This window comes from Macaca nemestrina, chromosome 4 (genome assembly GCF_043159975.1).
Source record: "Macaca nemestrina isolate mMacNem1 chromosome 4, mMacNem.hap1, whole genome shotgun sequence".
In the NCBI taxonomy this organism is placed as follows: Eukaryota; Metazoa; Chordata; class Mammalia; order Primates; family Cercopithecidae; genus Macaca; species Macaca nemestrina.
In genome coordinates, this window is record NC_092128.1 from 144890304 (window position 1) to 144916326 (window position 26023).

Consider the following 26023-nt stretch of genomic DNA (forward strand, 5'->3'; position numbering starts at 1 on the left):
GCAAATGAAGAACAGACATTTTAATGTTAATTAGTGATGGGATACTGGTTCTTCGAATGTAGTACAGTGAACAACACTTACTTAAGACAGCCTCAATAAGTGTAAATAAACAAATTTGTGAAATACAAGACTCTGCTTCTTACTAATTAAGCAACCCAGGTACAGGTTATTTAACCTCTAACTTGATGGATCATTGGTTACTTAGCAACAATCATCTGACCACGCTTTAAAACGGGAAAGTTCTATTCCAATTTTAACATGATTTTGGCATTTTTGTGGCCTCACTCTTTGTGCATCCAAAATCTTCTACTCCCCGTACACTCAACCAGTTTCTCACACTCTGTTCTTTCCACCTAGAAAAGTATCAGGGCCATATCTGCAGAAAATACGCTTCACCTTCCTCCGAATGATGTGAAAGATAATTCTGGGGAGCTTTACCTGAGTGGTCAGAATTATAACTATATCTCTTTTCTCACAATGACAGTCAACCATCAACCTGCAAAGACAGCAGCAAAGAAGGAAAAGAGAACAAGAAAATTATGACTTCTTGTCCCATTTGCAAGGATTCTGTTGAGTTTTGTCTACTTGATACACCATTTTCTTTTTCTTTCTTTTTTTTTTTTTTTTTGAGATGGAGTCTCTGTCACCCAGGCTGGAGTGCAGTGGTGTGATCTAGACTCAATGCAACCTTGGCATCCCAAGTTCAAGCAATTCTCTTGCCTCAACCTCCCGAGTGGCCAGGACTACAGGCGTGCTCCACCATGCCCGGTTAATTTTTGTATTTTTAGTAGAGACAGGGTCTCACCATGTTGCCCAGGCTGGTCTCAAACTCCTGATCTCAAATGATCCACCCACCTTGGGCTCCTAAAGTGTCGGGATTACAGGCGTGAGCCACCGTGCCCAGCCTGATACACTATTTTCATTGCGGATTTTGATGATGATGATGATGCCAATGATGATGAACTGAACAGACGGCAGGTAAATTTCTCCCTGCTCCCCAGTTTTATCCCAGACAATGGTCTCACTTTCTTCTTCAATGAGTCTTTCTCTGTTCTCCCAGTGCCCCTACAGGTAACAGGCGAAATGTCCCACCTCCCGCATTCCAGCCCCTCTCAACCACAATGCAGGTCTTGAGCACCCCTGAGTTTCAGCTCATGACCTACCAGCCAGCGGTGAATTCCACGTGGGCATCAAAGAAGCCAGTGACCTGCCCGGTGGCCACCTTCCAGCCCTCAATGCGAGCGCGGATCAGGCCTTCCCTCTTCTGATTTCTCACCACCTTCACCAGCCCGGGGTAGCGTTTGTGGACATACTCCTCCAGGGGGACCTTCAGCTCCTCTGCAAATAACAAAAATGCAAGAAGGTCTATAAACATGTCACTTCAAATTTGCATCTAACCCACTGCAATGCCCACAGATCTTCAGCGAGTTCAAAGATCTCAAAAAAAATCGCATGTTAGTAATTCTGGCAGAAAAGAAAATCTCATCAGTCTAGGAGTCAGACGACATCTCTGATGCATTCACCCAGGATAGCTATCTTCTGACGGTTTGCAATCCGTACAGCTGGATGGGAACCAGGCCTGGCTTTTATATCCTGGCTGCTATGAGCCGGCAGACGTCCTTCAAGATTCTTTTTCTTCGTGGCCCTCCCCCCAAACTTGACCAGAATCCTTGTCCTTGTCCTCCTGCTACCCCATGGGTCCATCCGGTTTATCAATTTCTATACGGGCTTTTCCATCTGCACACAGACTCATTCTTACAGTACGTGCCTTGGGATGCAAAATAAGTCTCTGCTCAGTAGTAGAAATGCTAGCTTGGAGGCAGAACTAAAGCTACCAGGGATTGAATGCCCTCCCTTCTGCAACAAGCAGGTGGGAAAGTGCATTTCTATGAGCTAATTTAATCCTTGCAGAAACCCCAGGAGGTTGCTAGATTAATTCCATTAATTAACTACGTTAATTCTATTTTGCAAATGAAGACATAATCTTAGAGAGGCTAACCTGTTCCGAGGTCACATTTGTGGTAACGGGAGAGCTGAAACACAATTCAACTGAATCTAACTCTATAGACATAAAGACTGATACTCAGCCGAGTCTGGTGTTGTGCACCTGTACTCCTGGCTACTCAGGAGGCCAAAGCAGGAGGATCACTTGAACCCAGGAATTGGAGGCTGCAGTGAGCTATAGTTACACCACTGCACTCTATCCTGGGCAACAGAGCAAGACCTGGTCTTTAATTTTCAGAATAAATAAAAATAAAGACATCTTAAAAAAAAAAAAAAAAAAAACAGCGATACTTTGTGTGCATAAAAATCACCAGGTATAGGGAGAAAAATGAGGGGCTAACAGGGAGGGGATTCTTAGATACCTGCACTCCATACACCCTGCACGGGTGCTGGGGTACTCAGGGACATGTCACCAAAGGCCATAGATCATGGAATGCTACAAGGCGAATCCCCCTTGGTGACCAGGCTTGGCTTGTGACTGCAGGAATCTCCGTTAAGTTCAGGGAGAACATTCTGAATGCTGAGCGCTGGGCACCATGCCAGGAGTTCCGCAGGCACTGTTAGCTCTTAGCTGCCACGTGACCTGTGACCTGGTCGTGGCTCTTCCCAGGAACAGGATGTCAGCTCCTGGCTACATTACTCACCACATCTGGGTATCAAATGAGTTCCTCATTTGTTAAGCAGTTGCGAGACTTTGGGGGAGATATATGGGTATGGATCAGTAAGGTTGGCAAAAGAAAGTGTGGGTCATTACCACTGGCCTTCTCATATCTAAAGAGTTTTGGGAGGTATTAAAGGAGTAAAAGGATAAAGCCTAATCATCTGGTACTAGCCTTATGGCTGCTAAGACTAAAGGAAAAGCTATATAGAAAACACTCAACATGCATTCAATAAATGGTAAATCTAATAATAATTGGTTTATCATACTTATTAATGTTGATTAATTGCATAACTTCCTATGAACAACAGCTTGTCTTTCAAACTAGTCAATATCATTTTTATTTTTATTTTTTGAGATGGAGTTTCCCTCTTGTTGCCCAGGCTGGAATGCAGTGGTGCGATCTCAGCTCACTGCAACCTCTACCTTCTGGGTTCAAGTGATTCTCCTGCCTCAGCCTCCTGAGTACCTGGGACTACAGGCATGCATCACCACGCGTGGCTAATTTTGTATTTTTAGTAGAGATGGGGTGTCACCATGTTGGTCAGGCTGGTCTCAAACACCTGGCCTCAGGTGAGCCACCCACCTCAGCCTCCCAAAGTGCTGGGATTACAGGCATGAGCCACTGCGCCCAGCCGCCAAAATCATCTATAAAGTCTAGGGCCTACTGTATAGCAGTAGACACCATTCTCACTCTTACAAGGTACAGGGATACACTGTTCCAAACAACAGCGTATGGAAACATCGAGGCAGATGCCACCATCCAATGATCAGGGCTTAAGAACAAGTGACACTGAGCAGGCTTCTCTTCCCAGTCCCTGCAGTGTGATTCTGGACTTTATAAGATACTGAGTTGTGCTCTGGCCTGTGCTCAAAGACAATCCAGACACAAGTGCTCCCTCAAGATGCTTACAATTGAGTTAAGGAGATGAGATATGTTTAAAAATTACAGGAAGGCGTACTTTGGGAGGCCAAGGCAGGTGGATCACCTGAGATCAGGAGTTCGAGACCAGCCTGGCCAACATGGTGAAACCCCGTCTCTTCTAAAAAAAAAATAGCCAGGTGTGGTGGCGGGTGCCTGTAATCCCAGCTGCTCGGGAGGCTGAGGCAGGAGAATTGCTTGAACTTGGGAGGCGGAGGTTGCAGTGAGGCGAGATCGCACCACTGCATTCCAGCCTGGGCGACAAAAGCAAAACTCCACCTAAAAAATAAATAAATAAAAATAAATTATAATATTTAATATTATAAGGTAAATGAAGCTAATGGCCCCCCCATCCCCACAAAAAAATAATGGCCATGGAGGAAGAGTGCTGTGAGGAGTCGCAGAGAGAGAGAAATTGTTTTGGCTGGGAGCATTCAAGGAAAAAGTTGTTAAGTTATGCAGAAGATTTGGACATGAGCTCTCACTATTCTAGAATACATAAGCACACCAAAAAACACCTAAGTGAAAAATTGTATCTACTTAGATGACAGTATCATGAGCACCAACATTTCAGTCTAGGAAACTGGGAAGATGCCACTGATTTATTTTTATTTTATTTTATGTTTCAGATGGAATCTCGCTCAGCCACCCAGGCTGGAGTACAGTGGCGTGACCTCAGCTCACAGCAACCTCCACTTCCTGGGTTCAAATAATTCTCCTGCCCCAGCCTCCCAAGTAGCTGGGACTACAGGCGCCTGCCACCATACCCAGCTAATTTTTGTATTTTTAGTGGAGACAGTGTTTTGCTATGTTGTCCCTGCTGGTCTCGAACTCCTGGCCTCAAGTGATCCCCCTATCTCTGCCTCCTAAAGTGCTAGGATTACAGGTGTGAGCCACCACACTCGGCCAGATACAATTGATTTAAAAAGAGAAAAGGAAGAAAAGAGGAAGAACAAGTTGATGAGTTTCTCTGAGGACAGGTTGAGGGGGCCAGAGGACATTCTGGGTTAGGCATCTGAACCACGACAATGGTCTGGAGGGGAGAAAACAGGGCAGAGGTGTCAGGGACTGTGTGACGAGAGATGGCGTCCTAACATGGAGAAACCTCATCTCTATTAAGAACAAAAACTAGCTGGGCATGGTGGCAGGCACCTGTAATCCCAGCCAGTCAGTGGGGCTGAGGCAGGAGAATCACACGCACCTGGTGGTGCGGAAGTTACAGTGAACTGAGATTGTGCCACTGTACTCAAGCCTGGGCACGAGACTCTGATGGCCATGAGAGGGTGACAGTTCCAGGAAATGCAGGGAAGAAGACTTAGAACCACACTTTGTGGAACACATGTAGTTAGGAGACAGGAAGAAGGGCTAGTGAGCAATCATGGCTCACTGCAGCCTCCACCTCCCGGGCTCAAGCAATCCTCCTGCCTCAGCCTCCTGAGCAGCTAGTACTAGGGGCATGCACCACCATGCCCAGCTAATTTCTTTTATTTTGTAGAGGGCTGGATAGAGAATGTAGAAGGAAGAAGGGCTGGAGAAGCCATGCTCAAGGCAGTACAGATGGGCCTCCAAGGAGGAACTGCAGTTCTCAAATCCGAGAGCCCAAGAGCATCATCTGGAGGTGTTGAAAACCGAGTCCAACACTTTACAGGATAATGCTCCTATGACGCCAGTTCCGAAGCATTATCCTGTAAAGTGTTTGGCAGAGTTTCTGGAAGAAAGATATGTGCATTCATTTTATAAATATTTAAAGGAGTCTCTGTGGGTGAGAAGGACAGAGTCCCTGTCCTCAAAAAGCTACTCAACCTCCTGGGTCAGGAAAGTCAAATGCATTAGAGAAAATGAGAGCTGAGAATGGCCCGTTGATCTAGACAAACAGGAGGCCTCCGATGGTACCAGTGAGAAAAAAAGACATCCCTCCAGATTCAGCTGTCTCCTGCAGGGACAGGGTCAACACAGAGAGAACTGGATGAGGACATCTCAAGAAGGACTTCCAGAAAGCCCGGCTCTGGTGGAACACATTTGAGACCGCCTAAGAGCATTAGGGTGTTGAGATTTGAAAATGGAGAGAAACTGAAGTTGAGATGGGGTGCAAGAGCCCAAATTCACCTTAAAGAGAATGAGTCTATAAATTAACCAAGTAAAACCAGGTCCCCAGGCCCCCATAGAAGCACACAAATCCCCAACCTGACACTGGTTAGAAAGTCACCCCCTTAGCCAGGCATGGAGGCTCATTCCTATAATCCCAGCACTTTGGGAGGCCTAGGCAAACAGGTCACTTGAACTCAGGAGTTCGAGGCCAGCCTAGCCACATGGTGCGACCCTATCTCTACTAAAAATACAAAAATTAGCCAGGCGTGGTGGCACATGTCTGTAATCCCAGTTACTCGAGAGGCTGGGGTAGAAGAATCGCTTGAACCCAGGAGGCGGGGGTTGCAGTGGGCTGAGATTGTGCCATTGCACTCCAGTCTGGGCGACAGAGAGAGACTCTCTCAAAAAAGGAAAAAAAAGAAAGTCACTCCCTCACCTAAGATCCTTTATCATCCTTAACAGATTAAACCATTTTAGGATGTTATAAAAACACTAAGAAAAACATCTTACTTTCTCTTTTTCCTCACGAACACACTCAGAGAAGAAAAGAGAAACTCATTTCTGCAAAAATAAATGTTTACCTTCTGCAAAAATAAATGCAGAAACTCATTTTGACAAAAATAAATGTTATAAAATCCAATAAAAAATTGGCCAAGTGCCATTTGGGAACCCTTGTGTTTTTTAAGATTTTGATAAACAGCATTTGAGGAGGTTGAGGGGGAGAAGCGAACACTGCTTGTGATCGGGAAGGACTGGAGAGGGAGGTATGCACACCTGCTCCTTAACAATAAAACAAACACATGTCATCCAGGCTTATGGAGCATAAATTGACGAAAATAAAGTTATGAAACAGTAAGAACTAAAGCAAAGAACATTACAGAATTCTGTCTCAATCCTGCACTTTCAGTGATATGACAGAATAAACTATTGGCACCATCCCTGGTCTCAGAGCCCTGCTCAGGAGCAAGTATTGACCTAGTAGACTTGAAATTGCCCCTATACACTTTATAAAATTAATCAGGAGGCCGGGCGCAATGGCTCACGCCTGTAATCCCAGCACCTTGGGAGGCCGAGGTGGGTGGATCACCTGAGGTCAGGAGTTCAAGACCAGCCTGGCCAACATGGTGAAACCCCGTCTCTACTAAAAATTAGCCTGGCTTGGTGGCACACGCCTGTAATCTCAGCTATTCAGGAGCCTGAGGTGGGAGAATCGCTTGAACCTGGGAGGTGGAGGTTGCCGTGAGCCAAGATCATGCCACTGCACTATAGCCTGGGCAATAGAGTGAGACTCTGTCTCAAAAAAAAAAAAAAAAAAAAAAAATAATCAGGAAAGAAGGGAGGGGGAAATTAAAATAAACCAAGCATGCAGCACATTCAGCGTTAATCATTAGTCTCTGATCTGTTTTGTCATAGTTTCTTGGTGCCTGTTGTACTAGAATGCCTAGCACAATAGACCCTGTTACAAGATTACAGTCCCCCTTAACTGTTCTATTGATAACAACTTGAACATTATAAAACATTAAGTTTTCCCTTTGAGATATTCTTTCATGTCCTCCATACCAATGAAACTGCTGACATCAGCTGGTCTGAAGGACCCCACAAGAAGCTGCCTCACCAAAGAATGCAGTTTCCACATCTTGATAATGTCATCCCCTTTACCCTGATCAATGAATGACCTTGATTCTCCAGCCTCTCACCTTCCATGATCCCCTTCAAATCCCCAGCCCAGAAATCCTCAGGGAGGTGGATTTGAGGATCTTTTCCTGTCTCCTCACTTGGCTACCCTATGATCATGAAACTCTTTCTCTGTTGCAAACCCTGCTGTCTCAGCGTAATTGGTCTGTTACTGCACAGTGGACATATGAACCTGGTGGTCCTAAAACAGACTCAGCTCCACCTGCTGCCAGAACCAATGCAAAAGTCTCAGTGTTTGGGATTTTTTATGTGTGCTTGGGAAGTGGCCACCCAGTCCAGGATTAGGCCAAGTCTGCGCATCCACAATGGTGGGCAACCTGACCTCTCAACCCTCATACAGTTATTAAGCCTTGATGATGAGACTTACTGAATATTTCAATTGCCCTTCGAAGTATGGAGATTTGGGAGAATCTGTGTAAGCTTAGATGAGTGAGTGCTCCTCTACCTTCAATCTGCATTGGAATCACCGGTAAGTCTGAGGTGGCCCAAGAACTTGTATTTCTTACAAGCTTCAAATGGGAAGCTGCTGCATCAGCTGGTCTGCTAAGTGCCTATTGGGTGGCTCTGGCTTAGCATTTACCCCCCTGCCTAACTCAATCTGGGATGAACTAGACCCTGAATGTGGGCCAGAGCTTACCCCAACTGAGCTGACATTCCAGAATCGCAGTGTTGCCCTGTTCATCTCCACTTTCCCCACTGCCTAGGACCTACTTGTCCTGCCTCATCTAAAAGATTGAACCCTCTGGAAGTGACCTTGGCCTACATGGTGAGGGTTGGCCATGCCATTTCCAAAATTGGAATCTTTTTAAAAATATATATATATATATTTTTTAAATGTGTGTGTGTATATGTGTGTGAGTTTATATATATGTATGTGTATATATGTATATATGCATATATATATACACACACACACAGTATATATATAAAATACATATAAATAAGTAAATAAATAAATAAATATATACATACATACACATACACATACATATACGGAGACAGAGACAGGGTCTGGCCTTGTTGCCCAGGCTGGAGTGAAGTGGTGCAATCATGGCTCACTACAGCCTCAACCTCCCGAGCTCAAGCGATCCTCCTGCCTCACCCTCCTGAGTACCTGGAACTACCAGCACACACCACCATGCCCAGCTAATTTATTTTATTTTGTATAGATGAGGTCTCACTATGTTACCCAGGCTGGTTTCAAACTCCTGGCCTCAAGCAATCCCCCCACTGTGGCCTCCCAAAGCTCTGGAATTATGGGTGTGAGCCACCAAGCTTGGCTCCAAAACTGGGATTCTGATGGCTGGCCACTTCTGCGTGGGGCAATCTCACAATCGGGTCAGTCCCTGGACAAGGATCCCATATGGTCCTGCCTTCTGCTTTCACTCCCTGTTCCTACTACCACTGCTACTAATGCCACAATTCTATCAACACTCCTTCTGACACCATCAACCCCCATTGCCACCACTGCCACGTTTATCACCAACACCTCTCCCTGCCAGCAGCTGCTGAGGTTTGGGCACGCTGCTCACTGTGAATGCATGGGTTGTGACAGCTGGGGACGAGAAAATAGCACATATGGCACATTCCAATTAAGAAACAAAATAGAATGGAAATGCCTGCCAGTATTCCCAGAGTGAGAATCACTGGGGACCTTATGAAAATGCAGGTTCCAAGGCTCCTTTCTCGGTATCCCTAATTCAGTGGGCCTTAGTGGAACTGGACAGCACCCCCAGGTCATTCTCATGCAAACCCCAAACATCTCAAAAGCACTGGTTCACTTTTTTCATTGTTTTTACCATGTTTAAAATGTTTTGACCTTTTTACAATATACAATTCACTGGCATTAAGTACATTCACAATGTTGTGCAACTATCACCACTATCTATAACTTTTTCATCACCCCAAACATAAACCCCATACCTATTGAGCAGCTGCTCCCCGTCTCCCCTTTCCCAACCCCTGGTGACCACTAACATGCTTTCTGTCCCTATAAATTTGCCTAATACACATAGTTCGTGAAAATGGAGTCATAAAATATGTGGTCTTTTATGTCTGTTAGTTTTGAAAGTGCAGAAGAAGAAGTGATTTTATGTTGTGTGTAATTTTGTTTTGTTTTGTTTTGTTTTGAAAGAGGGTCTCATTCTGTCACTCAGGCTGGAATGCAGTGGCCAGATCATAGCTCACTGCAGCTTCCAACTCCTGGGCTCAAGTGATTCTCCTGCCTCAGCTTCCCGGGTAGCTGGGACTACAAGGATGCACCACCATGTCTGGCGAATTTTGTTATTTATTTTTTGAAGGGACAGGGTTTTACCATGTTGCTGAGGCTGGTCTTGAACTCTGGGCTCAAGTGATGCTTCTGCCTTGGCGTCCCAAAGTGCTGGGATTACAGGCATGAGCCACCATGCCCAGCCTGAGTGTGTGAATTTAAAATCCTTGACCTTGTTGAAAGTCTGATTCATATTCTGTGGCCATGGGGTCCTTCCAACCCCCAGGTTGGTAACTGGTGGACTGGAGGCTTGCCCCTAAAACCCAGTCTGGTCAGCTGGTCTGTCCCTCCCCTGGGTTCCTCCTAGGCCACCTTCTCCCTGGGCACATCTCTGCTCCTAGCTTGTTCAATGGGTTTCCAAGGCTACCTCTGTCTGGAAGCATCTGGTGAGACATTTAGATAAGACTCCTCATCCTGATAGGACTTGAGTTCCTGAGCTCTTCCAGACTGGATGTGGAGAGAATCCAGTCCCTGCGTGGTGTCCACACTCTGGGCCCTCCCAGATGCCAGCCTTTCTCTCCACCCCGATGGAAACGTCCAGCTCTCTATGCTTAGGGACTTATGACAGAGATCACAGTGAAAAAAAAGGTCTTCAACACAGAGTTTAGCATAGATGTTAGTCAGGACACTTGACATTTCTGCATCATCTCTTTTTTTTTCTTTTTTTCTGAGAGATTTCAATATTTTATACATGTAAGAATTAACTTCGATACCCTAGACAGAACATAAAACACAGACTGAAAACACTTGGGTATTAGCTACTTGGGAAGCTGAGGTGGGAGCCCAGCTTGAGGCAGAGGTTGCAGTGAGCGGCGATTGTACCACTGCACTCCAGCTTGGGTGACAGAGTAAGATGCCATCTCAAAAAAAAAAAAAAAAAAAAAAAAACACCTGGAAATGCAGGTGTGCCTGGGAATAAATTTATGCCTGAAATAACCAATCAGCTAAATGTATAAAAGCAGCCATACAATAACGAATCAGCTAAATGTATAAAAGCAGCCATACAAAGACCATTTTAAAATATTTTAAAAATATTATTAGACAAAGTTTTAAAGTTTTATCTTTAAAAATGAACAAAAGATGGTGGAGCGGGGAGAAACTAGGTTGCATATCCCGCTTATGCAGCATAGGGGTTTCTTATCTGTCCAATGGAAATAGCAAATCCCAGAAATGAACGCTGGGTTTTGTGGGACCTGAAATTTATACAATTTGGGGCATTCTCTTTGAGAAACATTTTAAAAGCTTACTTTTCTAAGTTTTCCAAAAATGCATGACATGTAAACACACAGCAAGGGGTCATCAGATGACCTCGAAGGGCACCCGTGCAAGGGAGGGGCCCGATGTGTAAACTTTGTTAGTTTCTCACTGAGAATACTAACTGGGGAGGCAGATTTCACCAATGCCAGAGTTCCTTTTCTGCTGACAATCACTATTTTTCAAACATTTCAAATACTATGATTGTCTGTATCTATAATGAAATATTTATATCCCCAAATTGCTAACCAAGCTGACTAAAAATGTCAGCTAATCAGGAAACACTCCAGAACACTAGTCAGCCAAATTAGATCTCCTCTGGTAATTGAACCAGTGAATGGGCTGTCTTGGAAACTTGTAACATTCCACAACATTTGTCTTCATACTTACTGAGTCCTTATTAGGAGCCACAAGCTGTTGGCCTACAGCAACTCCTTCATACCTCTTAAAGACTCTGTGAGATAAGGGCATGATCAACCCCACTTTACAGATGAGAAAAGGGGAAGCACAGAGAGCATGCTATGCTCTGAATGTCTGTGTTCCCTCAAAATTCATACATTAAATGCCAATCAATGCCTCCATGGGGTGGTATTAAGAGGGCAAGTGTTTGGGAGGTGATTAGGTCACGAGGACTCTACCCTCATGAATGGGTTGAGTGTCCTTACAAAAGGGGCCCCAGGGAGCTGGTTCACCACTTACTACACATGGAAACACACAGACATCTATGAGGAGTAGGCCCTCACCAGACACTGACTTTGGACTTCCCAGGCCCCTGAATTGTGAGCAATAAACTTCATTGTTTGTAAATTACCAAGTCTAAGGCATTTCTTTTTAACTTCGTTATTTTTGATTTTTATGGATACATAATAGTTAAGGTATTATTTCTTTATTTTACTTTTTCTTTTTTTTTTTTTTAGAAAAATAGTCTCCCTCTGTCAGCCCGGCTACAGTACAACAGAATGATCATAGCTCTCACTGTGGCTTCCAACCCATGTACTCAAACGATCCTTCTGCCTCAGCCCCCCAAGTAGCTGGGACTGCAGGCATGCACCACGATGCCTTATTTTTATTTTATTTTATTTTATTTTATTTTATTTTATTTTATTTTAGTAGACATGGGGTCTTATTATGTTGCTCAGGCTGCTCTCAAACTCCTGGCTTCAAGTGATCTTCCAACCTCAGCATCCCAAAGTGCTGGGATTATAAGCATGAGCCATAATACCCAGCCTAAGGTACTTATTACAGCAGTTCCCAAATGGACTAAGACAGAGGGCCAGCAACTTTCCCAAGGTCACACCACTTGTAAGTGACATGCCTACACACATCACCACTCTACCTCTGATTCTTGTGAATGTGATGTTGTGAAATCTGAAATTGTTTGTCTGCTAATACAAAGCTGCTGTGGCGTGGCCTGGGCTTGTCCTGAGAGTTGGCTCCCTCTGGTAGCTTGGAAGCACCCACACCTCTGATTATAGACTAATTATCAGTGTATACAGCCTTATTCCACTGCACAGGGTTGCATGAGGACCAATGCGAGTGCAAAGCACCAGTATGATGATCCCATTTTCTTCTGAATCTGCAGCCATCAGCACCAGTTTCAGAGAGGGAAGATAAAGGATTAGTGCTGTAACCATGAGTGGAAAGTTGGCCAGGCTGCAGGATGGGAGCAGCAGGCTCTGGACTTGAGGCAGGCGCCTACTTTTTCTAGGCTGCCTTCTGCTCACTGTGGTCGATACTCCACAGAGAAGAGACCTAAGGGCTGATTAAGAGGTTTCAAAAGACTGGGCAGCCAGGGAACCTTTTGGGCTTCCAACTCTTCTGAACAATACAGTGAAGCTCTGAAGAAGCCTGAGGGATACAGGAGCCACATATCTGGTAGATATACACACACCCCACCCCAGCTTTGCCACTATGGCATGGGCCCATCTGTCTCTGAAATCCTGGGCTTGAAGAATAGCCATGGTGAGGAAGCAAGCATGTAAAACGGCAGGATGAAATAACCCAGGAGGTGGCTGCACTGCATATTTTATTCTCTGAGCATCTCTCAGCTTTGCAGACTTAAATAATGCACTTGCTGACTATGGGCTAGAGCAAAAATGAGGCAAGAGTGAGAAGAAACTTCAGGAAGAATGAGAGAGATTAAAGAGGGAAGCTTTTGCCATGTATGAAAGCATTTTGAGGGCGATTCCATAGTGAGATCAAAGCAAGGACAAAAGAAAGCAACAGACGAAAAGAAAAGCAAAGAGATGTGAGGTGCAAAACACCAAAGTGTTAAACTAAATATATCACACTGAGTCGTGCATTCATGAGAGGCACTTTGTAAAGGAAAGCCATCTCAGCTTCCAATTCCTTTGTTAAGAAATTCCTCTCTACTGCTTCTTCCATTTACATTTTACCTTTTCGAAAATAAATATGAGTAGCCCAAACCTACAAGGAAACATAGTACGCATAGGCTATAAGCTATCTAGGTGAGAGCTCCAAGTTGTCTCCCCCATTTAAAAGAGCATTCCCCTATCTTACCCCATCAAAGGCATTTGAAAGTCTGGCATTTGCAGATGATTCTAATAATAACACATGAATTTCAGCAATCAAATTTGTCTACAGGCTGGGGTGTGTTTTTTTTTTCATTATGTTCTTATTTACGGTGATACTGATTCCAAATGCTCTGAAGCTGGCAAATCTCTTCCTTGAAATAGCAAAAATCACAGTCATTAAAGAGAGAGCAAAACAGAACGTGAAGCCCTGGGGAGAACAGGGTCACACCTTGGTGCTCGGTCACTTCTTCCTCAAGTTTTCTTTAAATGCGTTTGGCAGCCAGGAATGGAATAACTGAAGTGAGGCATCCCGCCACTTCACCCTTCTCTAGCATTTTGGGGTGCTCCATATTCAGGACCCTGAAGTTTCCAAGATCAAAGGCAGTGTGAATCTTATGTGCAAACGAAATGCTCATGTCTGCTTATAGGAATTGTCCATGTTAAGTTATCAATGTATCATACGAATATTCTATTAATAACAGCTCTTACTAGCATCCAAAAGGGCTGCAGAGCCTAACATGTTTCTTCTAGCTAGCGGAGACTATCGAGCTTATATATAACATCAGAGCAGATGTGGACTGGAATGGCATTGTAGAACATTCCGGCTGAACAGCAGCTCTGCTAATACCAAACTACCTGACATTCCCACACTTCTCAACCATCTGGGCTAAAGGGCCAATGTACCAAAGCCAATTTCTTAGTTGTGATAGTATTCTGGAGTTTTGCAAGACATTACCACTGGGAGGAACTAAGCGAAGGCTACATGGAATTTCCTGTTCATCTTTGCAACTTTCTGTGAACCTATAATTAGTTTGAACTAAAAAGGGTTTCGTTGTTGTTCTTCTTGTTTTTAAAAGCCAGTTAGTGGCTGAAGCTTTAGCTGGGGTTCTCACACTATCGCTTGTGTAAAGATACATACTCTCCTCATTCTTTCCTCCCTGGGGCCTAAAAAACACAAAGAGAAATGTAAATGCACAACCTAGTTAGGATTACAGACCCACACAGCAAATGCTGTCACACTGCTATGATCTGGTTGGGGGCAAAAACAAGTATTATTTCTGATTAGGAAGACTCTTTACAGGCAGGGGGGAAGGCAGGTGATGTTCAAATAAAGAGAGCCTGGCCAAGCATGGAGCTGTGTGATAACAAGTTGTCTCTCGGCTATTTCACTCAGAGCCTCAGCAACACAGGAAGAATGTTATCTCTTGGAAACACAAGACTTCTCCCATCTCTGCAATTATAAACCAAGAAGAAAAGCAAACAATGCCAGTGTGACTTCTTCTCCAAAATTCCTTTTGGAAGTGCATAGGGTATAACCTTCCACTCCAAAAAGTTTTCAGTCATCTTGCTTTCAACCTTTGAATACAACCAACCAAGACAAGATGTTGATCAGATATGCCTGTCATACAGGGAAGTATTAGTGACAAGATGTACAACCGTCCAAATCATCAAGAAACTCAAATGATGGTGATAGGAGATAGGCAATTTCTGACGCCTAAACCAATATAACTATAGCATTCAAGCCAAAATATGTACAACATGAAATCCTAAAGCTTCTAGAACAATGCCAGAAGAAGTGAAGAAAAAAAAATCTCTGCACATGTGCAACTGAAATTAACCTATTTAACAATTACTGTAATTTAGCTGTGGGCTAGATCCTGGGATTACAGCACAGAGCAAGCTATCGGTCTCACCATCAAGTGTCTTACCACTTAAGAGATAGGCAGATAAATGAAGGCAATTCAGTATGGTTTCCCAGTGTGGATGACATGCAAGTTGAATACTGATGAATGAACTGGAGATAGCAAATCAAATAATGTCATAAGCACACTCAACAGTACCCTTTATGACACTGTTAGGACTTGCACTATGTGCCTTGCAAGTATTACCTCTAAACCTCACAATGAAAACCCTGCATGAAAGCTACTATTACCCTAACTTAAACAAGGTCAGAAAAGTTAAGTGCCTTGGCCAAGACCACATAGCTAAAGTTTGAGCCGGGATTCATTCCTCTCTTTCCTCTCCATGCTACTGATTTAAACAGCAGTCCTCATCCATTTTGGCACCAGGAACCACTTTGGTGGAAGATCATTTTTCCATGGACAGAGCAGATGGATGGTTTCAGGATGATTCAAGTGCATTACATTTATTGTGCACTTTACTTCTATTATTATTACATTGTAATATATAATGAAATAATTCTACAACTCATGATCATGTAGAATCAGTGGGAGCACTGAGCTTGTTTTCCTACAATTAGATGATCCCATCTGGGGGTGCTGGAACACAGTGACAGGTCATAAGGCATCAGATTCGCATAAGAAGCATGCAACCTAGATTCCTCATATGTGCAGTTTACAATAGGGTTCACACTTCTATAAGAATTTAATGCCACTGCTGATCTGACGGGGGGGAGCTCAGGTGGTAACGTGAGCAATGGGGAGTGGCTGTAAATACAGATGAAGCTTTGCTCCCTTACCAGCCTCTCACCTCCTGCTGGGCGGCCTAGTCCCTAACAAGCCATGGACCAGTTTATGGCCCGGGGGTTGGGAACCGCTGCTTTACAACAAAGAAGGTAACAAGGTAAGTTAAAAAAGTAAAATATTAATAAGACATATAAGAGTATTGAGGGCCAGGCGTGGTGGCTCACGACTATAATCCCAGCACTTTGGGAGGCCAAGGTGGGTGGATCATCTGAGGTCAGGAGTTCAAGACCAGCCCGGCCAACATGGTGAATCACCATCTGTACTAAAACTATTAAAATTAGCCAGGTATGGTGGCGGGCACCTGAATCCCAGTTACTTGGGAGGCTGAGGCAGGAGAATCGCTTGCACCTGGGAGGTGGAGATTGCAGTGAGGCAAGATCGCACCACTGCGCTCCAGCTAAGGCAAGAGAGCAAGAACTGTCTCAGGAAAAAAAAAAAAAAGAAAAAAAAAAAGAAAAAGAAAACAAAAAGAGTATTAAGGCCATTAATTGTAAAAACAAAGAAGCTTCTCATAGTAGTTTAAGGAAAACTTGACGGCTAAGGTTACAACTCACCTGTTTTAAAGGCACAGTAAATTTCCATAGGATGTTGGAACTTGGCAAATCCAAAAAGTGAAGTCCATCCCCTTCCCAAACCTGTGATTCTTAATTCTTAGCATATCCCATTCTTAATGAGAAGCACGAATACTCATCTTGTCACCTAAGCAGGGACCCTAGGGATCTTCTTTGACTCCTGCCTCCTCCTTATAATTGGTTATATGTGATTCAGCTTCAGTATTTCCAAATATTAAATAATTCAGCAGATAAAAACAGTGAATTTCAGATCACTGGTTAAAGGACTTACTATTAAATTGAGATAACCGTATTTTGGGACAGAGTCTCTATGTTAAAAATTCTTACACCTTATATAAAAATATTTCCTGTCTGGAATTTATTTTGGAAAGAAACATTTACCCATAAAAATGGTTGTCAATATTTGTACAGCCTAAGCATAATGAATCACATTCTTAAGACTTTGGTATCAAAAAGAAAAGACTGATGGATTTGACTAAATAATGTAAAATTTATACTTGCCAAAAAAGACTATGAATGAATTAAAGTGAGAAGCACAAGTTGAGAGAAATGCTTGCAAAGTGATGTAAAAAAGCTTTGTTTAATATATAAAAAGTTCTTGATATACACCATGGAATACTACGGAGCCATAAAAGAATGAATTCATGTCTTGCAAGGACACAGATGAAGCTGGAAACCATCATTCTCAGCAAAGTAACACAGTAACAGAAAACCAAACACCGCATGCTCTCACTCATAAGGGAGAGTTGAACAATGAGAACACATGGACACAGAGAGGGGAGCATTACACACTGGGGCCTGTCAGGGGGTGGGGGACAAGGGGAGGGAGAGCATTAGGACAAATACCTAATGCATGCAGGGCTTGAAACCTAGATGACGGGTTGATGGGTGCAGCAAGCCACCATGGCACATGTATACCTGTGTAACAAACCTGCACGTTCTGCACATGTATCCCAGAACTTAAAATAAAATAAAAAGTGCTTGTAAATCAATAAGACAAAGATAAATATTCCAATAAAAAAGGGATAAAGGAGTCATCAATAGGCAAATCTCTAAAAAACATATAGTTAAACATATGAAAAAGTATTCATCATCAATACTATTTTTTAAAATGCAGATTTAAAAATGTAATGCCATTTCCCCTGCATCAGAACAAGATGACCAAGATAAATAAGATTCAGTGTTGGTAAGAATACAGTGAAAAAAAGTCTTTCATACACTCTTCATGTGATAGTATCGCATACCTGGAAGACAGTTTATCAATTTATATTAAACATTCTCAAAGATGAACTTTCAGAATAAGATGATGAATTTAACTCATTAATCAGAGACCACTACTCAAAATTCACTAAAAAACTACAGTAAAAGGATTTCTAAAATAAACAAACAACAACAACAAAAACCATAACCTTCCAAAGCCAGAAGAAATGCAAGACAAGACAACAGCCATGAAATCGAGGAAGCCTGAATGCAGATTCAGAAGGTTAACCAAATGACTGATGTATAACAGATGATCCCAAGCCAAGAATGCCCAAAACTGAGAAACCAACTCGATATATACCAGAGGACACTCAAGAGGCAATGGAACCGGCAGCACCAGGTGCCTTTGGAACTGGGGGTAAAATGGACAGACCAAAATAAGGAAGGCCAGCACAAAGGTTATTTGAAAAGAAACTGATCACTAAATTCCCACTCCCACCGGTTTTTGTTTTTTTTTTTTTTTTTTTTTTGAGTTGGAATCTCACGCTGTCACCCAGGCTGGAGTGCAGTGGTGCAATCTCAGCTCACTGCAACCTCCACCTCCCGGGCTCAAGCAATTCTGCTGTCTCAGCCTCCTGAGTAACTGGGATTATGGGTGTGCACCACCACAGAGCTTTTTTTTTTTTTTGTATTTTTAGTGTAGACGGGGTTTCATCATGTTGGCCAGGCTGGTCTCAAATGCCTGATCTCAAGTGATCCTCCCACCTCAGCCTCCCAAAGTGCTGGGATTACAGGCTTGAGCCACCACATCTAGCCTCCACTCCCACTTCTTGTTTCAGCCCACACAAATCACTCCACTGTCAAATCAAGTACGTCCAACTCACGTACGCAATGTCTGATCAGCTTTTTAAAAATTGTGATACAATGGACATAACCAGAAATTTACTATTTTAATCATTTTAAGTATACAGTTCAGTGACATTAGGTACATACACATTATTGTGCAGACATAATCTATTTCCACAACTTTTTTCATCTTCTCAAACATATTCCATACTCTTAAGCGATAACTCCTCATTCCCCCTCCACCCAGCTCCTGGCTGTCTAATCACTATTTAAGAGATAATCACAAACAGAAAAGACTCACCAGATACTTAAGGAAAGCCTCCAACATGGAAGATAGAAACTAAACATCAATGAGAAAAATGTAAGTTGTAGAGATAGACTATGCAGGGAGAAAAACTTAAAACAAAAAATATTATTAACATCCTCCAGGGATAAGAAAACATATTGCTTCCAATAAAAAAGGACAATATGTTATAAAAGGAGCTTTCAGAGAATAAAAATGATCACTTGGAAGTAAAACTATGATAGCAGAAATATAAAAAATGGATAGAAGGGCAGAATAAAAAAACTGAAGTGAGAATAAAGAAAACAGAGCAAAAATATCAGATAGAGAAAGATACCAGAGAAAAATAAGAAAATTAGAGGTTCAATTATTAGAGGCCTCAAACTAGAATAATAAAAGATGCTGAAAGAGAGAACAGAAAAAATGAGGAGGAATTATCAATTAAAAGTCCAAGAAATTTCCAAAGATAGATAGACAATAGATTTCAGATTGAAGCCACTAAATGCCCCATCCAATCAATGCAAACTGACCCATATCAAGACTCATCATTGTAAAATTTAAAACTATGGTGACAAGATAAAGATTCTACAGGCTTCCAGAAAGGAAAAAAGAACATGCAAAAGATCAGGAATCAGAATGCCTTTGGTTCTTCCAAAACAATAACAACAACAACAACAACAAAGATAGACAATAATGAAGTAAAACCATCAAAATTCTGAAAGAAGGTAACATCTAACTCAATGACACCATCATTCACCTAGAAGATGAGGCTAAAGCCATCTTTAGAGGCATGAGTGAGCTCGAAAGATTTTCTCTTTCTTGCAGTCTCTCTTAAGAAGCTTCCAGTTGTTGTGTTTCACCAAAAAAAGGAACATAAACCAAGAGAAAAGCACAGGAGACAGCACAGAAGAGGGTCTGAGAATCTGGAAGAAGACGGTAAAGGGAGATCCAAGATAACAACAACACACAGCCACAGAGGCCGACCCCCATAACAGGGCAGTGTGACTTCAGACAGATGCATTGAGAGTTGTCATTTCTAACACTGCTTCTGCAAACGTACCTCATTTTAAGCTGAGGATGAATTGCCTGAATGAGTATAGCACCCATTCTTATCTATAATTGGATGTTCTGACTACAGGCTTTCCGCCTGCTGCCTGGATCAGCGGAAGACATTCATTGTATCATATCTCATATTTTTCAAGACATGTTCTGCTTTGACCTGCTCCTGAGGACAGGCAGTAGGTCTTGATAAGATCAGAAGCAGAAAATACAGAGAAGCCCATTCCATCTGTCCAGATTTTTGCCTTAAGTCCAGTACCTGGTCTACACAATAGCCCACTATGGCAAGTCCCATGTTTCCTGAGCTCACTCATGGCTTAGCTGTCTTCTCCAGAAGAGGCTTTTGTAAACCCTTAGGAAGGTACATGGGTGAATGTTCTCATACTTGACATGGTAGGAGAAGAGGTATTTATTAATAAATACATTTTGAGGAGGTAATTAAGCGAGAAAAATAAATAGAAAATATTCAGATGGAAAGAAAGAAGTAAAATTATCATTATTTGAAGATAACATGATATTCTATATAGAAAGCTCTATAAAATCTACAAAAAAACCTATTGGAGCTAATAATAAAGTTCAGCAAAGTTAAAGGATACAAGATGAACATACAAAAATAAGTTGTATTTCTATACAATAACAATAAACAACTCAAAAAGAAATTAAGAAAACAATTCAATTTATAATAGTATTAAAAAGAATAAAACATTAAGGAATAAATTTAACCAAGGAAGTGTAAAATGTGTATACTGAAAACTAAAAAACATTGTTGAAAGAGATTAGAGACCTAAATAAATAGAAAGACATCTATGTTCATGGATTGGAAGCATTAATATTATCAAGATGACAATACTCTCCAAATTGATTTACACATATAATACAATCCCTAAAAAAATTCTGACATCTATTTCTCAGAGAAATGTTCAAGCTGGTCTTAAAATTAATATGTAAATGCAAGGGACCCAGAATAGACACAACAATCTTGAAAAAAGAACAAGGTGGGAGGTCTCACACTTCCTACTTTTAAAATTTACTATAAAGAAAAAGTTATCAAGACAGTGTGATTGTGCCATAAGCACAGATGCATAAATCAAAGAAATAGGATTGAGAATCCCAAAATAACTCCTCATATTTACAGTCAGTTGACTTTAGACAAGGGTGCCATAACCATTCAATGAGGAAAAATTGGTCTCTTGAACAAATGCTCATGGGATAACTATATATGTAAAAAATAAAAATAGAAAGAATTTGGATCCCTACCTCAAACCATATCCAAAAATGAGCTCACAATGGATATAAACCTATATGGAAGTGCTAGGCCTATAAAACGCTTAGAAGAAAACAAAGGTTCAAATCTTTGTGACTTTGGATTAGGCAACAGTTTCTTAGATATGACACCAAAAGCTCAAACACCCAAAGGAAAAAAAGATAAACTGAACTTTCTAAAAATTAAAAACTTTTGTGCATCCAAGGACATTATCAAGAATGTGAAAAGACAACCCACAGAATGGGAGAAAATATTTGCAAGTATATTTGCAAAAAATAGTTGCAGAATATTTGATAAAGATGAGTATTCAGAATAGATAAAGAATAATTAATTATAAGCCAATAATTTTACAAGTCAAATAATCAATTTTAAAATGGGCAAAGTACTTGAATAGATGTTTCTCCAAAGAAGATAGACTAATGAAAAATAAGCACATGAAAAGATGCTCAAAATAATTAGTCATTAGGGAAATGCAAATCAAAACTACAAGATACCACCTTATACCCACTAGATTGACCATAATTTAAAAAAAGTAAAAAGTGTTGTCAAGGGGCCGGGCGCGGTGGCTCAAGCCTGTAATCTCTGCACTTTGGGAGGCCGAGATGAGTGGATCACGAGGTCAGGAGATCGAGACCATCCTGGCTAACATGGTGAAACCCCATCTCTACTAAAAAATACAAAAAACTAGCCGGGCGTGGTAGCAGGCGCCTGTAGTCCCAGCTACTCGGGAGGCTGAGGCAGGAGAATGGCGTAAACCCAGAAGGCAGAGCTTGCAGTGAGCTGAGATCCGGCCACTGCACTCCAGCCTGGGCGACAGAGCGAGACTCCATCTCAAAAAAAAAAAAAAAAAAAAAGTGTTGTCAAGGATGTGGAGAAATTGGAACCCTCATATATTAATGGTGATCATGTAAAATAGTGTGGCTCATGTGAAAAACAGTCTGGCTGTGGAAAACAATTTGACAGTTTCTCAAAAAGTTAAGCACAGAATTATCATATAACCCAGCAATTCTACTCCTAGATATGTACCCAAGAAAACTGAAAACATGTCCAAATAAAAATGTATACATGAATGTTTATAGCCCTATTATTCTTAATAGCCCCAAAGTAGAAACAACCCAAATGTCCATCAACTGATAAACTAATAAACAGATAAACAGAATGTGCTACATCTATACTCAAATATTATTCAGTCATAAAAAGAACAAAGTACTTATATATGCTGCAACATGGTTGAACCTTGAAAACATTATGCTCAGTGAAAGAAGCCAGCAAAAAAGGCCACATGTTGTAGATTTCATTTATTATCAAATGTCCAGAAAAGGCAAATTTATCATAACAGAAAATACATTAATATTTGGCAAGGAATGGAGTAAGGGTAGGATTGCAACAGGCTACTCCCAGGTTCAGGGTTTATTTTGCAGGTGATGACAATGTTCTGGAATTAGGTAGTGGTGATAGGTGCAAATCATTTGAATATACTGAAAATCGCTGAATTGTATACTTTATTTTCTTTTTTTGGTGGTTTTTTTTTTTTTTTTTTGAGACAGAGTCTTGCTGTGATGCCCAGGCTCGAGTGCAATGGTGTGATCTCAGCTCAGCGCAACCTCTGCCTCCCAGGTTCAAGCAATTCCCCTGCCCCAGCCTCCAGAGTAGCTGGGACTACAGGCGCGCACCATCACACCCGACTAATTTGTGTATTTTTAGTAGAGACAGGGTTTCACCATATTAGCCAGGCTGGTCTCGAACTCCTGACCTCAAGTGATCCACCCGCCTCGGCCTCCCAAAGTGCTGGGATTACAGGTGTGAGTCACAGTGCCTGGTCTATTTTATTTTTATAGTATATTTGATGGTGTATGAATTACATCTCAATCAGAAGTGAGGAAAAATAAAGAATGGCTATGCATGAACCAGTGATGGAGTGTGTCAAATATTATGACTGTGATACCTCTGTGCACCCGAATTCCTCCATCCCCGTCACCCAAACAAAGATCAAGGCAAACACTGCAAGTTCATCATTGGACCAATGGAGCTACAAAGACCCAGGGTAGCCATCTGGGAGACAGAGGCCTTATAGGTTTGAAGCTCAGGGAAGAGGATAAATTGTTCTGGGCTTCAGTGGTAGATCCCACTGGACAATTCCAATGGGAAACTGTCAGAACATACACAATGGAGGAGACTGCCCAGTGTGTCCTGATGCTGAGAATCACGAGTAATCCCAGCTTAAGAAGGGAGAGGGCCGAGTGATATGGTTTGTCCCCTCCACATCTCATGTTGAAATGTGATCCCTAATATTGAAGGTGGGGCCTGGTGGGTCATGGCAGTGGATCCCTCCTCAAAGTCTTGGTGCCATTCTTATGGGATTCAATGAGTTCTCACTCTTAGTTCCCATGAAATCGGATTGTTAAAAAGAGCCTGGCACCTCCTCCCCTCTCTCTCTCTCCACTTGTCGCTCATGATGTGACCTCACCAACTCCCCTTCCACTTCAACTATGCGTGGAAGCTCCTGAAACCCTCACCAGAAGCAGATGCTGGCATCATGCTTCTTGTACAGTCTACAGAACCATGAGTGAAATAAATTACTTTCCGTTATAAATTACCTAGCCGTAAGTATTCTTTGTAGAAAGACAAATGGACTAAGAAACCAAGGAAGAGAAGAACAGCTGCAAAAAGAAGATTAGGGGAGAATCAGCAGAGAGTAATGTCGGGGCACCAGAAGGAGTGATACACGATCAAGGAAGCTGCTTGACAATATCAGATGGTGCCAAAAGATCTGGGCAGCAAAATGCCCACTGGACTTGGTAAGCAGTGATTTCTGGCAAATGTTGCCTGAGTGATTTCAGCTGGATGTACAGAGTACAAAGAATTGCATCTTACTTGGGCTTAACATAGGGCAATGTCAATATTCAAACTGAGTGAAACAAATGACTTAAAATAAAAACAAAATTCCCTGACAAAGGAAAATCTGCAGTCTCATCTTGTCTGCTTCTCCAGAGTGCTCTGGCTTTGTACACCCATTCCCTGAGCCCATCTTGACCACAGCTTAGTGAATCTGAGAATAGATCAATCTGCCCTCATTAAAATGATGTTTGCAGAGCTTTTTTAATAATAATAAAAAAAAGGGCACAGATTATGCTTTACCCTTCAGGGGGAAAAAGCAGAACATTAACTTCTTTATACTATTGATCTTAACTATGCAAAATGTGCATTAAAGAGGGTAAGGGCATGGGCGAATGAGCAGTTGCTTCTGGTTAGTCTCTTCAGTATTTATTTTTTTCCAATTATATTTGCTTTTTGATACATTTGAATTTTCCAACAAAGAGCATGCATTTCTTTTAAGATCAGAAAACAAAACTGTGAGGCTGGGAGAAAAAACGTTTTAATCAAATGTGAACTAGCAAGCAGGAACAACAATATTAATGTAAGAAGAACTAAATCCAGGGCAAAAAAAAAAAAAAAAACAAAAAACAGGGTATGCTTCTAAGATAAAGAGAGCATTACATAATGGTAACAACCATCGCTATTAATGAAGCCATGCAGATACAAATCTGTAGTTGCCAAGAAACTGACAACAAGATACCAGAAAACAAATATTAGGAACACAGGAAGGAAGAGTCATTATAAAAGGAGATTTTAAAACACCATTGTCAAAAAGACTTAAAAAAAATAAACTCATAGCCTACCAGAATACACAAAATTGATGTCTGGCAGGAATTCAATTCCATGATTACAGTGTGTGGGGGTCTTTTTTAATAGATGCAGAACATTTACAAAACTTGATAATACCAGTTACAAAGAACATTGTAATAAAATGAAAAATATTAGATTCTTCTTCTAGTTCAAGAGAAGAGATTTCTGGCCTGGGGAAAAAACATAGAGAACAGAACCAGGAACTGAAAAGAGGGAGATCATGTTAATATCATCAACTCCTGGTCCCCTGGGTATTTGGGAGAGGAGGAAGATGATGAATGGATATTGATTTAAGGTCTGGCTGAACCAAATACCTCTTCCTCCTATTTTCTTACTCACTAAACATCTTCATGTAGACCTGAAATGTGAACCATTAAAATGGGACTCAGACAGGGCTCAAGGCATGGTTGCTTAACCCAGTGGTTCTCAAAGTGTGTTCCCCACACAAGCGACATCAGCATCAAATAGGAGCTTATAAGAAATGCAGATTTTCAGCCCTACCCCAAGCCTCCTGAAGTAGAACTCCAGGGTGGAGTCCCAGGGGGTTCTTACACTAAAACATTTGATGTTAGAGGTGTATAAATACCCCAGCTTCCTCACCCTTGGAGCAAGTTAACTCTGAGGTCTGAGTTTACACAGGCTCTTGGAATTTCCCCAGTGAAATTAAGCTGTCACCCACAGTACCAATCTTTTGGGGATGCTTTCTCTACCTATTCTTACTTCCCCAGTACCCTACTGGTGCTCTCTTCACCTCCCAAATAAACTACTTGCACTCTTGATGTGAATAAACCCATCTACTTGCAGATGTTTATTTCAGGGTCTGCTTCTGGGGGAACCCAAATGAAGATACCTACTAGTATGGTGGGAATATTTGTCCTCTCTTAATCTCATGTTAAAATGTGACCCCCAATGTTGGAGGTGAGGCCTGGTGGAAGATGTTTGGGTCATGGGGGTGCATCCCTCACTTATGGCTCAGTGCCTCCTTCATGGTAATGAGTAAGTTCTCAGGGAATCTGGGACCTCCCTCCCACTCTCTTGTTCCCTCTCTCACCATGTGACACTCACTTGCTCCCCTTCCCTTCTGCCATGACTAAAAGTTTCTGAGGCTTCACTGGAAGGCAAGCAGACGCCAAGCAGATGCTGGTGCCGTGGTTCTTGTACATTCTGCAGAACTGTGAGACAAATAAAACCTCCTTTTTAAA

The 26023-nt window shown here is 42.0% G+C and overlaps 1 protein-coding gene across 4 annotated transcripts in view; it reads right to left on the reverse strand.

Annotated features, from left to right (window-relative positions):
- Positions 1-26023, reverse strand: part of GALNT17 (polypeptide N-acetylgalactosaminyltransferase 17) — a 606009-nt gene that overhangs the window by 308579 nt on the left and 271407 nt on the right. For all 4 annotated transcript variants that reach the window (XM_071095316.1, XM_011715329.3, XM_071095315.1 and 1 more), the window contains one exon: positions 1164-1338. In XM_071095316.1, the coding sequence (XP_070951417.1) occupies positions 1164-1338 (175 nt within the window). The remainder of the gene's footprint in view (positions 1-1163; positions 1339-26023) is intronic.